At 30.9% G+C, this 13542-nt stretch overlaps 3 protein-coding genes across 3 annotated transcripts; all 3 read left to right on the forward strand.

The window, feature by feature from the left end:
* Positions 1-913: 913 nt before the first annotated feature.
* LOC125829668 (cytosolic sulfotransferase 11-like) lies at positions 914-1921 on the forward strand. Its single transcript, XM_049508858.1, has 2 exons — positions 914-1082; positions 1518-1921. The coding sequence occupies exons 1-2, from the start codon at positions 914-916 to the stop codon at positions 1919-1921; spliced, it is 573 nt and encodes a 190-aa protein (XP_049364815.1).
* Positions 1922-4163: 2242 nt separating this feature from the next.
* Positions 4164-5210, forward strand: LOC125829732 (cytosolic sulfotransferase 12-like). Its single transcript, XM_049508923.1, has one exon. The coding sequence runs from the start codon at positions 4164-4166 to the stop codon at positions 5160-5162; it is 999 nt and encodes a 332-aa protein (XP_049364880.1). The 3' UTR covers positions 5163-5210.
* Positions 5211-8791: 3581 nt separating this feature from the next.
* On the forward strand, positions 8792-9781 carry LOC125829739 (cytosolic sulfotransferase 12-like). Its single transcript, XM_049508929.1, has one exon. It carries the CDS (start codon positions 8792-8794, stop codon positions 9779-9781), a length of 990 nt encoding a protein of 329 aa, XP_049364886.1.
* Positions 9782-13542: the final 3761 nt, after the last annotated feature.

The following is a 13542-nucleotide window of genomic DNA, read 5'->3' on the forward strand; positions in this document are numbered from 1 at the left end:
CATATTAAAATATTACTATTTTTTATTTTCCAACTAATTCAATCAAAATATACATTATTTATATATGATTAATATTATTTTTTATGTTATATATTTAGTAGCTTTTGAATATTTTTTTATTTTTACGTGTGTTTATTACATTTCTTATTTTGATTAAACTCCTTAGTGAAAATTTTGCATCTGAATCCAACATGAGTGAAGCAATATTAATCCAACACCTAACACACATTAATCAAACACTTACACACACATTAATCCAATTACACCTAACACACATCAAATCATATCATTAAATTAAAGGGACTACAATCACCTAACACTTTTTTTAAAAATGTCAAATTCTTTTAAAATAGTGTATTTTGAAGAATTTGATTTAAGTATCACAAATTTTTTGAAAAGTCCGATTAACTAATTAACCCATGGCACCAACTCATAGTTGAATTTATACACACTATACATGGAAAGAAAGAGAGATCAAAGCGGCAATATGAAAATATATATATATAAAAAAAAATTGTAATTATATATATATAAACATTTTGTGTATATTGGTGAGTAATATTTTCTTATTTAGAGATTATACATATGACGACCTAAGTCCTAACCTCTTTTAAAAAAGTCAAAATTATAATTAAACATATATATGTATAATTTTTATACATATATAAACAGATTAGACATATGACCTAACCTCTTTTAAAAAGTTAATATGTGAGTATAAAAATATATTACTCTCTCCGTCTTAATTTAGATTAATTAACCTATTATTATTGATTAAAATTCATTGATATTATTAAAAAAAAAAAAAAAAAAAAAACTTTTACTGTATGCAATGTAAGTCCCCTCTATATATATACCTCATGAGTAAGCCTTCATTATACAAACAAAAAGGAAACACACAATCCTCAAAACCATGATAACATCTCAAACCTCTTCACCAACTCCTCCCAAATATTTACAAGAGGATGGTGTAAGTGAAGATTGTAAGAAATTGCTCTCTACCCTACCAAAAGAAAAAGGATGGATAGGATCGTATATATATAACTATCAAGGCTTTTGGACATCACCAAGATTAATTCAAGGTGTGATTGCATGTCAGCAACAATTTTAAGCTCAAAATAGTGATATCATTCTTGTTACGACTCCAAAATCAGGAACCACTTGGTTAAAAGCACTTTTATTTTCTCTAGTGAATCGAAAAAAATATCCTATTTTTGAACAAAATCACCCGTTACTTGTCAAGAACCCTCATGATCTTGTTCCATTCTTGGAACTTAAACTCTATGTTGATGGTCAAGTCCCTGATTTTTCATCCTTCACTCCACCTAGAATCATGTCAACTCATTTGCCTTATGATTCATTGCCAAAATCAGTCCAAGATTCAAGAACCAAACTTGTTTACTTATGTAGGAATCCGAGGGACACTTTTATTTCAATGTGGCATTTCACAAATAATTTAAGACTTGACTACATAGATACCAATTCCATTGAAGAAATGTTTGATCATTTTTGCAAAGGTGTGAGCCTTTATGGTCCGTTTTGGAATCATGTGTTGGATTATTGGGGGAAAAGCATAGAAAAGCCTAAGAAAGTAATTTTCTTGATGTATGAAGAAATTAAAGAGAAACCGACAATTCTGCTTAAACGTTTAGCTGAATTCTTGGAATTTCCATTTTCTATAGAGGAAGAAAATTGTGGAGTGAATGATGAAATATTAAGAATGTGTAGCTTTGACAATTTGAGCAATTTGGATGTGAATATAAATGGAAAATTGTCAACCGGAGAGGAAACTAAAATGCTCTTTCGTAGAGGGGAAGTTGGTGATTGGAAGCATTATTTTACTTTAGAGATGAGTGAGAAACTCAATCATATAATTAAACAAAAGTTTCATGGATCTGGATTAAATTTTTTGTATATTTGATTAGGCATTGATATGCTGTATGACAATTGAATGAAATTATTTATTTTGAAAGTCAATTTTGAAATAGTTGTGTTGTGATTAATCTATTTTAAAAGTTCACCTGTTGAATATTATTTTTATTGTGTCACGGACAAGTAATTTTTTTATAACTATTTCACACCAAATCCTTCCTACTATAGTACTGAAAATGAAGTTGGTTTTTATTTATTTATTTTGATTTTAAGTCCAACAATTATTGCTACAAATGTCAAATCAAGAATTGAATGCTCAAAATTTACAAAATTGATCAGAATGATTTTTCTTGTGAAATACCTATAGAAGAGTGAGTTTTTACCCAAACAATGTTTGACTTTATTATATAATTTTAATAATTGACTGACTATTCGAGCAACAAACTCATTTTAGGAGCTTCTATGTGTGACGATGGTTACCATAGTAATATATTGTGATGATAATAATAAAATAATGGAAATCATCATCTTCACGCTCGAAATATCTAAAGGGAGTTGTCATGGTCTACTATTTGTAGATGATGAAGTACAGTGGCGGAGCCAGAACTTCGACTAAAGGGTGTCAAAATATAAAAAACTAAAATCGCGTAGAAGTCAAGGAGTGTCAATATGTAATATATACACATAAAAAATAACTTAACTCTAGCTACACAGTGTAATTTTCCGACGAAGGGGTGTCGGTTGACACCCCTCAACTACATGTGGCTCCGCCACTGATGAAGTATTGATCGAAGATACATAAGAAAAGATTAATGATAGACTGGAGGTTTAAAGATAGATCCTAGGGCTCAACAATTCATGTTGAGCAGGACAAAAGCAAAGTACTTAGAGTATAAGTTCAGTGACATAACTCACAAGGCAGATGTGGAGGTGATTATTAATATACTACTCATGATTCTTATAAAAAGAGAAAATTTCAAGTATTTTGGTCAATAATCAAAGAAAATGTGAAGACTGGTGATGATGTTATACATGGTATTGGAGCGAGGTGGATTAAATGGAGGATCACATCCGATTTTTTTGTGTAGTAAAAATGTGCCACCAAGATTTAAAGGTAAGTCTTATAAAGTGATTGTTATGGGTAGATTGTTGGCCGATCAAGAACTCACACATTCATAAGATGAAAGTAGCGGAAATAAGGATGTTGAGATGGATGTATGAGTATACTTGTTGGAGAGATAAAACTAGGAATGAAGATATTCGGGACGGAGTGGAATGACCCCGTGGTGAATAAGATGAGGGAATCGAGATTGAGATGGTTCGAACATGTGAAGATGAGATGCACATGTGCCCTAGTGAGGAGATGTGAGAGTTTGACTATGGTGGGTCTAAAAAGAGGTAAAGGTAGGTCAAAAAAATATTGTAGAAATGTGATTAGACAAGACACGACAGACTTGAAGTTTATCGCATAGATGATCATAGATAAGAGGATATGGAAGTCAAGGATAAGCTTACCGAGAATATGATCCAGTTTTCTTTAAAAGTATTATTATTATTACTCTCATGCTATATTATTCTTTGATTTTATTATTACATGTTGTTTCTTTTGCTTCGATTATCGTACTAATTTTTGTTGATATTATCCTTTTCTCCATTGTTTCAACATAACTTCTTCACTACTCATGTATTTTCTTTTCATACCTAATTTTATATGTTTTACTTGAACCGAGGGTTTATAAATAATAATGTATTATTGTATTATCTTCACACTCATCTCTAAATTCTTTCTTTCCTTTTCTTTAATAATGGATAACAAGAGATGCAATGCCTTGTTTCTAAGGTTCTTCAATTTTCATTTTCACATCACCAGCTACTTATCACTATTATATTACTCTTTTTGTTTCCATTAATAACGTGACATTGTCTGAATGAATATCGAATTTAAAAATATATATAATTTAAAAAGTCTAAAACAAATTATAAATTTGCATAGGATAACGAATCACCTCTTTAAAGAGAAATTCTTTTTGCACTCACAAAAACATAGCATGAAGTGTGATGTGGCTCACAAATTATTGTAAGACACTCACGTTAATAACACCACTCTTGAGTCTTGATAAAGAATAATAAGAAAAGTGAATTAAAAGTTGTTAATAGAAAGACATGAAAAGCGTGAAGTAGAGAGCTCACATGTAGTGTATGACTAAAATATTCACGTAAATAATGAGTGTATCTGTGTGTATATATGTTATATATATCTCAAACTTGAAGAAAACACTCAATTCAAACCAATGACAACATCTCAAAATTCTCCTCCCAAATATTTACAAGAGGACCAAAGTGAAGAGTGTAAAAAATTTCTCTCTACCCTACCTAAAGAAAAAGGATGGATGGAATCAACTATCTACAATTATCAAGGTTTTTGGTCATCATCAAGAGCAATTCAAGGTGTGATTGCATGTCAACAACAATTTCAAGCTCAAGATAGTGATATCATTCTCGTGACATCTCCAAAATCAGGAACTGTTTGGTTAAAATCACTTTTATTTGCATTAGTGAATCGAAATAACCATCCTATTTTTGAAAAAGATCACCCCTTACTTTTAAAAAACCCTCATGATCTCGTTTTGTTCTTGGAACTTGATCTATATGCTGATGGTCAAGTCCCTGATTTTTCATCGTTCACTTCACCTAGACTCTTGGCAACTCATGTGCCCTTTGCTTCATTGCCAAAATCAGTTAAGAATTCAAGAACCAAACTTGTTTACTTATGTAGGAATCCAAGAGACACTTTTATTTCTATGTGGAATTTTGCAAACAATTTAAGACTTGATAATCATAAAGATATCAATTCCATTGAAGAAATGTTTGATCATTTTTGTAAGGGTGTGAGTCTTTATGGACCATTTTGGAATCAGGTGTTGGATTATTGGAAAGAAAGTATAGAAAATCCTGATAAAGTATTTTTCTTGATGTATGAAGAAATTAAAAAGCAACCAAAAATTCAGCTTAAACGCTTGGCTGAATTCTTGGAATGTCCATTTTCCATAGAGGAAGAAAATTGTGGAGTTGTGGATGAAATATTAAGAATGTGTAGCTTTGAAAATTTGAGGAATTTGGAGGTGAATACACATGGGAAAATGTCAGCTGGAGTGGCAAATAAAAATTTCTTTCGCCGAGGGAAAGTTGGAGATTGGAAGAATTATTTTACTGTCGAGATGAATGATAAACTCAATCATATCATTGAACAAAAGTTTCAAGGATCTGGATTAAAATTTTCATATATTTGATTAGACATTAATATGTTATAATGTGATTTGAGTGTAGCTTATTATTTTCAAAATCAATGTAAGAGTAGTTGTGTTTGAGGGTGATGTAACAAGAACATATATAAAAAGAGCTCTATTTTAGTACTAATATATATTATTTTAAATGTTTATTACTCAAATTGTTGCAAATGATGTATTGATTTAAATGGAATGTACTTCTAGTGTGATTTCATTATTATTGATTGTTTGTAAAATATAAAAATGTGTCAAGTTCAACTATGAATAAAGGAGGTACTTGTAATATCTCGCAAATTGAAATAACTAGGAAGAAGTTAAGAATTTGAAAAGTCATTTTTGGAAAGAATTGAAATCTGGAAAAATTTGTTAAGTATGTTAAGTTGAGTTTTGGTCAACTTCAAACGACCATAACTCCTAGCTCAGGATGAGTTAGGTGTGGTTCCAGATATTGTATGAAAGATCTTGGAATAATCTTTCCAATTCCGTCAAGGTTGCGTGATTCTGAGTTTGTATGAGTGATATATGCCCATTAGAAGTTGGGTTGTTCGAATAAGGAAAGTCCAATCAGGATTTTGGAAGGGTAGTTTGGTCTTTTCCATACCCAACATAATAAATTCATTTTTGGTAATTATTTTAGGGTCTAAACTGATAGGATTCATTTTACACTTTTGAAAAATAGAGTTAGGGTTTTTGGAGAAAGAACGCAAGAGGAGAAGAGAGGAGAAAAGAGCCAAGATCATCGTTCATAAGGATTTCGCTTGTGGATTTCGTCCAGGGGTGATCCCTACGATGTATGTGAGATCACATAGTGTTGGGTTAGTTCACCCACGTGCCAATCATGATTCAATTCAGCAAAGTATATTAGATTTGAAAGTAAATCCTTTGAGTTCTTGATGAAATTCGTTTGAATTCTTGTGGGTTGTGTTGTTGAAGTTTTCTTGAGATTTGATTCATTTTTTCGGGTGTAATTTCGAGTTGAATCTTGTATATATTGATGGTATAGTTGATTCTAAGTGTTTGGGGAAAGAGCTAAGTTGAAATAGAGGGTTTAGAGATAAAAAACGAAGGTGAAAAGTCGGAGTTCACCTGGGCAGGAGCCTGGGGCGTCACCCCTCTCAGAGCCCCAAGAAAGGCCCTTTGAATTTTGACCTCTGGGGCGCCGCGCCAACCAGAGCGCCCCAAGTCACTCTCTGAATTTCAAGGGCTGGCGCCCAGCGCCAAAGACACCAGTTCTTCTCATTTCTTCCCCAACTTTTCGTACTAGTTCCTTAGCAACGTACCTATGTTTTCTAGTTGATTCTAACACTCTAAGTTACATCTAAACATCATGAAATCATCCATAAACATGAGATCATTAACCTTGAATCCATAATTCAATTCAATTCAAGGAAAGTTAAGAGTCAAGTCTAGAAGTTAAGAATCAAGTCAAGGGAAGTTCATAAAGTTTTCAAAAGTCTTTCACAAACGTTTTAACTTTGTTTTAAGACTTAAGTTTTGAGTTAAGCAAAGAGTAAAGAGTTGAGTTCATTTCTCCAAAAGTTATAAGGGAACTAAGTATCCCCAAGAGTTTATAATGTTTTCACATTTGAACAAGAAAGGGAAACACCGATTTCTAAGAGAGTTTTTAAGCTAAAGTTTTCGAGTAATTATCTCAAACCAAAGAAAGAAGTTTTGTTTTACAACATATGAGCTAAGTATATTTTTTGGAGTAGTATTGAGCACCGATATGGGTATGCGAGTTCATATTAACTCATGTCTCCATAAACCATGTAGTCATCATGGGTAGTAAATGATTATACTTTTTAGATGACTCCTTAAGTGCTTTTTAGCATAGACTAGTGGATCTACTTAGTTAAGGCGATCTATATGACGACAAAGTATAGGACAGTTCTGGCAGCGTGGGCAAGACGATGTATCACCACTTAGGCTCATAATGGTGGTTGTCGGTTAGAGAAACTCCCACAGAAACTATATTACTTTATATATGAGTAAAGTTGAGTTTGTTATTGCATTTTCTTTAACGAACTAAGTTGTTTCTACTGTTTTAAAAGCTTTCTGTATATTGCATATGTTTTATTGCTTTATATTAAGTTGAGTTATTCAGGAGTTGAGTAAAGTCAAGGTAAGTGTTTCTTTCAGATTCTTTTCAAGCTTATGTTATGTTTAGCATTCCAATCGCATACTCGTACATTTAATGTACTGATACCAATTGGCCTGCATCGTTTCATGATGTAGACACAGGTAACTAAGCTCATCATTCAGCGCCTCGTTGATCCAATTGAGCACTCAGAGTCTATTGGTGAGCCTCCTTGCTTTTCGGAGGGCTCCTTTTTACATTACTTTCTAGTTTTCAGTTGTTTGGATGATCAGGGGTCTTGTCCCGACATCCCTCTTTCTTTTAGAGGCTTCATAGACGGATAGTATAGTTCTTTAGTCTTATTCAATTCAGTTGTATACGTTGAAGACTTGAGTTGTCAGTTTGGCTAAGTTATTATCTCTTAAGTTATTGCATGAGTTACGTTTCTTATGTTTAAGTTTTCCGTTGAGTAAGTAAGCCAGGCCAAGGGTTCGCTTGGGGCCAGAAATGGTTCTCGAGTGCCAGTCTCGTCTAGGGTGTAGGTTCGGGACGTGACAGTACTTTTGTTATACTATATTATACCAAATTAATTTTATTCGATCATAGAGAAGCTTGTACTTTACTATCATTATCATTTTTAAGAGTTTTATATTGACGTACTGATGATAGTGGCACCCGTTGCCCTCAAATTTTGAGTCTGAATCTGATAATTGTCACAATCATTTCTCAACTCTTTCTTTCGTTTGCAAATAAAGTAAAAAATTATTTCGAAAAAGGGAACTCTCATAATTAAATCATTAGGAAGAAAAAGGTACAACACTCTATATCTATTCATGCATGTTTTCATAGAGCATGGTAGAAAATATGAAGCTTTAAATACATGCAAGTTTGAATAACTCTATAAATTGAGTATTATATACTCTCTTCGTTCATGTTTACTTGCTATTATATTAAAAATATATTTTTACTTTTATTTATTTACTTTAGCATATCTAGAGAAAGACAATTTTTGCCAATTTTTTATTTTATTTTTGACATTAACAATACATTTTTTTCAAATCATTCTAAAGTCCATCAAGACTATATATAAATTAATATGAATATTATATTAAAATATTCACGTTATTTATGTTTATTTAGAAAGAGTGCAAAATTTATCAGGAATAAGTAAAAGTAAATGGAGAAAATATATAGTTAAATTAGATTTTTTTTTTTGTTGTTGTTTAAATTAGATTTTCATGGTTATAAATTAAAGAATAGTGATATAATAAACTCCAAAGAATTAATCTTGAAATTAAAATCATTATTTGACAAAGAGGACAAAACACTGCATGAATTTTGCTAACTATTCTGACACACTCACATTAATAGCACTCTCTTAATAAATTAAATAAGTCAATCAAAGTAATTATTACTAATAGAAAGACATGAAAAATGTGAAGTGTTGAGCTCACATGAAGTGTATGACTAAACGTTCACATGAATAATAAGTGTATTCGTGCGTATCTATTATAAAATACCCCAAACTTGAAGAAAATACTCAATCTTCTAAATCATGACAACTTCTCCTCCCAAATATTTACAAGAGGATAGCCTAAGTGAAGAGTGTAAGAAATTGCTCTCTATACTACCAAAAGAAAAAGGATGGGTTGGGTCATATATCTACAATTATCAAGGTTGTTGGACACCACCAAGATTGCTTCAAGGTGTGATTGCATGTCAACAACAATTTCAAGCTGAAGATAGTGATGTCATTCTTGTTACAACTCCAAAATCAGGAACTACTTGGTTAAAATCACTTTTATTCGCTCTGATGAATCGAGTGAAACATCCTATGTTTGAACCTAATCACCCTTTACTTGTCAATAACCCTCATGTTCTTGTTCCATTCTTGGAGCATACACTCTATGTTGATGGTCAAGTTCCTGATTTTTCAACTTTCACTTCACCTAGACTCTTGGCAACTCATGTGCCTTTTGCTTCATTGCCAAAATCAATCATGGATTCAAGAACCAAACTTATTTACTTATGTAGGAATCCTAAGGACACTTTTATTTCTATGTGGCATTTTGCGAACAATTTAAGACTTCATCACAAAGATACCAATTCCATACATGAAATGTTTGATCTTTTTTGTGAGGGGTTGAGCCTTTATGGTCCTTTTTGGAATCACGTGTTGGATTATTGGAAACAAAGCATAGAAAATCCTAATAAAGTGTTTTTCTTGATGTATGAAGAGATTAAAGAGAAACCAAAAATTCAGCTTAAACGCTTGGCTGAATATTTGGAATGTCCATTCTCTATGGAGGAAGAAAATTGTGGAGTGCTGAATGAAATATTAAGAATGTGCAGCTTTGAGAATTTGAGAAATTTGGAGGTGAATACAAATGGAAAGTTGTCAACTGGAGAGGGAAATAAAGTGTTCTTTCGTCGAGGAGAAATTGGAGATTGGAGAAATTATTTTACTACAGAGATGAGTGATAAACTCAATCATATCATTGAAGAAAAGTTTCAAGGATCTGGATTAAAGTTTTCATATGTTTGATTAAGTACTAATATGTTATTGTGTGAATTGAATGCAATTATATATTTTGAAATTAATGTTGAAATAGTTGTGTTTGAGAGTAATGTAACAAGAATAAACAACAAAAGTTTTATTGTTGTATTAATATTCCCTCCGTTCCATTTTATATGTCACCTTTTTACTTTGCATTTGCATTAAGAAATGATGTAATTTTACCGTTCTACCCTTATTTAATGTTTTCTTAAGTCAACTTTATTAATAAATGACAAGATTAATTAACTATTCTATCAAGGGTATAATTGGCAAAATATGGTAATCTATGCATAAATTTTATAAAATGACAAGTATTGTGGTCCAGCTATTTATAGAAAGGGATGACATATAAAATGGGACGGAGGGAGCACTATTTTAAATGTTCATTACTCAAATTTGTTGCAAATTTAGTAGTAAATTCATATTTCTTTATTTTGTCACAACAACTCAACAAGTCATGTTTTTGTTAGTACTATAGTAGTGTCAATGAGGTTGGAGACATTTGGTTTTCTTTTTGAATTTGAGACTATTGAATTCCACAATTATTGCTATAAATAACAAATCATAAATTTAGCGCTCAAACTTTAAATAATTGATCAAGACGATTTAGAGTGAAATAGCAATAAAAAAGTTACCTCAAATATGATGGTCTTTAGTATTTGTCAAGAAGGGGAGGCCCAAAAATATGTGTAAATTTTTCAATTGCTAGTTTCTCATAATAAATTCTATATACATATAATTTTTTTAGCCAAATCTTGTTTGAAATGAAATCAATTAAAGAAACTGCAGGGTTTTTCATTTTTTTTGGTTAGAGAAAGAGAAATTGGGTTGGATTTATGAGTAAAACGTACATCAATTACACTAAATGGGCCGTCTTCTACATTGGGCCTTCAAAAGTCATTGAGATAAAATTGTAGAAATAGCGCTTAGTGACCACTTTTTGACGTAAATTTTCTAGAGCAACTTTCACATATATCAAACATAAAAATCATATTTGTATGTTATAGCTATAGTTTGCATAATTGCGCTCCATAGCAAATTTTATGTTTTCTATGGAACTTTTCATTTGTATAATTCGCTAGATATATCCAATTTTATACAAATTGTTCAGTTTTGTATAAATTCATTTATACATTGTAATTTGTATAATAAGATTTGTATTTGTATAATTATAAGTGTATAGAACAAAAATATATGTATTTGTATTTGTATATACAATTTTCTCTCGCTTTATACAAACACAAACGCATTTTATACATTTTATACCGAAATGTATAAAATGGCTAATTGTATACCGAATCAGATGACCAAAAAAAGGGATAGCTTATGTAGATACTGCTATTTAATTTGTAGCTATTTTTGAAGAAATTCTTTTACACATCTATCCACCTAAGAAATAACTTTGCGGTGTCTGAAGTTAGACGTAAAATGGCTCCATTTACTCATATATGACTAAATGTTTTTTTTTTTTTAGAAAAAGACTAAAATGCTTGAACTTTGCCTAAACTTTAATCATAGGTAACTTCACTCACATGTCTAAAATTGTTACGACTATTTTTTTATATATATTGTGGGATATAACTTAAATGATGACCTCAAAATCGAATGAATACGAAAGAAGTCGCTCTCTCCCAAAAATTCATGATAATATATAGGAAAAAGATATTATATATTATCTTCCTTCCTATTGTGTGTCTGGCATGAAAGTGAAATCCCATATGGAAAGAAAATTCCAAAGAGAGGAATAAAGGTGGTGAAGATCTTCTTGTTGTGTGAATGTGAATCTTACATTTTGTGGGGACTAAAAGGGAAAGGGGAGGGCAAATAAATATATTCAATCAAATGAGTCTCATTCGTTCTCCATTCAGACTCGATATTTATATTAAATTAATAAATATATAATCAATGGTAAAATAAAAAAAAATTGATGAGGTAATTCAGAAATGTTGTAAACAATTGTAAACTACCTCTAATACTGTAATGAAAATTCCCCTTGTGTCGAGGAGATTCAAATATTTGTACTTGTACCAAAATATGCTTTATGTCCTCTAATTTATGTGACATGATTTTCTGACTAAGGAAATTCAAATGAACGGTTTATATGAACCTACTTCAATAATAATTGTGGCTCCACTGTTATGCATGATTTTTGTTCACACATAGATACAGAGTTTTATTATTTAATTATGATTAATAAATGTATACTTCGAAGTGTTTGGTATGGAGGAAACTTTCCCTTTTCTGGTTAGTCAATATCATAGATAACATTTTATCTGTAAAAAAAGATTAACTTAAAACTTAGAAAAAATGACTTTTTAGCGAATGTAAAAAACTAAAGTTTCATAAATAGCATTTCACACTTATATATTATCGTTACCCCGCCTCTAAACATCTTGTGCACCCCTCACCTCACCCCCACCTCGACCCCTCACCTCACGTCCCCACCTTGAACCCCCAACCCTCGACTTCACTCCCTCAGCACCTCCTCCTCTATCCTTTACACTAATTCGCTCTATTTATAATATTTATCTAAATTATATACATATAATTAATTTTTTATACTTTTAATTGAATGTCACTCTCAATACTCCACAGAAGGAGAAGGCAACCACATTCCCTTTTCATACTTTATAGTACTATTAAAATTTGGCAGGAATTAAATTCTGTTATGTATTTATTAGAGGGACACAAAAGGGATTCTCCTCAGATTTTGTTTATCTTTTCCTATTCATGTAACAACCATACAAATCTAGGGGGAACAAAAATTAGTACTTCCTTCTATTATTACTTTCTCACAATACCTAACTCATATGTTTGTTACTTTGAAATTACTCTCTCCGATCGTCTTTACTTATCCATATTTAATTATGTACGTGTTTCTTAAGAAGCAACACATAAAACGATAATTTTATTATTTCACATTTTACTTGTTGAAAAATAAGTGTAAAATAGATAGAAGATAGTTCAACAATAAATTATTTCTTGATTTTTTAAATTGAAACAAATATCGGACATGTGTACTGTACATGACATATTTTTCGTCATGACTAGTATATATTATATAAGTAAAACTTACGAAATATGCAAATATTTATTAGTGCATGGAAATCATGATATATATATTTACTAGTTACAGTAGCTCGTACTAGCACGGGCCCAACATATATTTTTATTTTTAATTTTAATTTATGCGACATTAATAAAATTTTAACGGTCAAACAATTTTTTTGTATGTTCTTTAAATTTTAAGTTGTTGATTATTGTGGTTAATAATACTTTATATGTAATTTTCAATATTCTCTTTGTCCCAATTTATGTGTCATTGATAGAATTTCGAAAGTCAAGCAAATTTTGTATATGTCTTTTAGATTTTGAAGTTATTTAATTATTATGAGTTATACTACATTTTACGTATATGTTATTTTTTATATCCCAAACTATGTGACATTAGTAGAATTTTGAGAGTTGATCAAATTTTTTGTATGTCCTTTAAATTTTGAAGTTGCTAATTATTGTGTGATTTGTAGTACGTTTCATGTTATTTCAAATAATAAATGTTATTTCCTTTATCCTAATTTATATGGCACTAATAGTTTTTGAGCTTCAATCAAATTTTATAGGTCTTTAAAATATTTTAGGGTTTAATTACCTCTTTTTTATTTTTAATCCATTAATATGCTTTTTTCACAATTATCAGTAGAGCTACCTTAAACGGCGATGTGGCGCTCTCTATGACCTTCATTGTCATT

Source organism: Solanum verrucosum, unplaced genomic scaffold, assembly GCF_900185275.1.
Source record: "Solanum verrucosum unplaced genomic scaffold, falcon-dt-bn FXZP01000008.1, whole genome shotgun sequence".
NCBI classification, from domain to species: domain Eukaryota; kingdom Viridiplantae; phylum Streptophyta; class Magnoliopsida; order Solanales; family Solanaceae; genus Solanum; species Solanum verrucosum.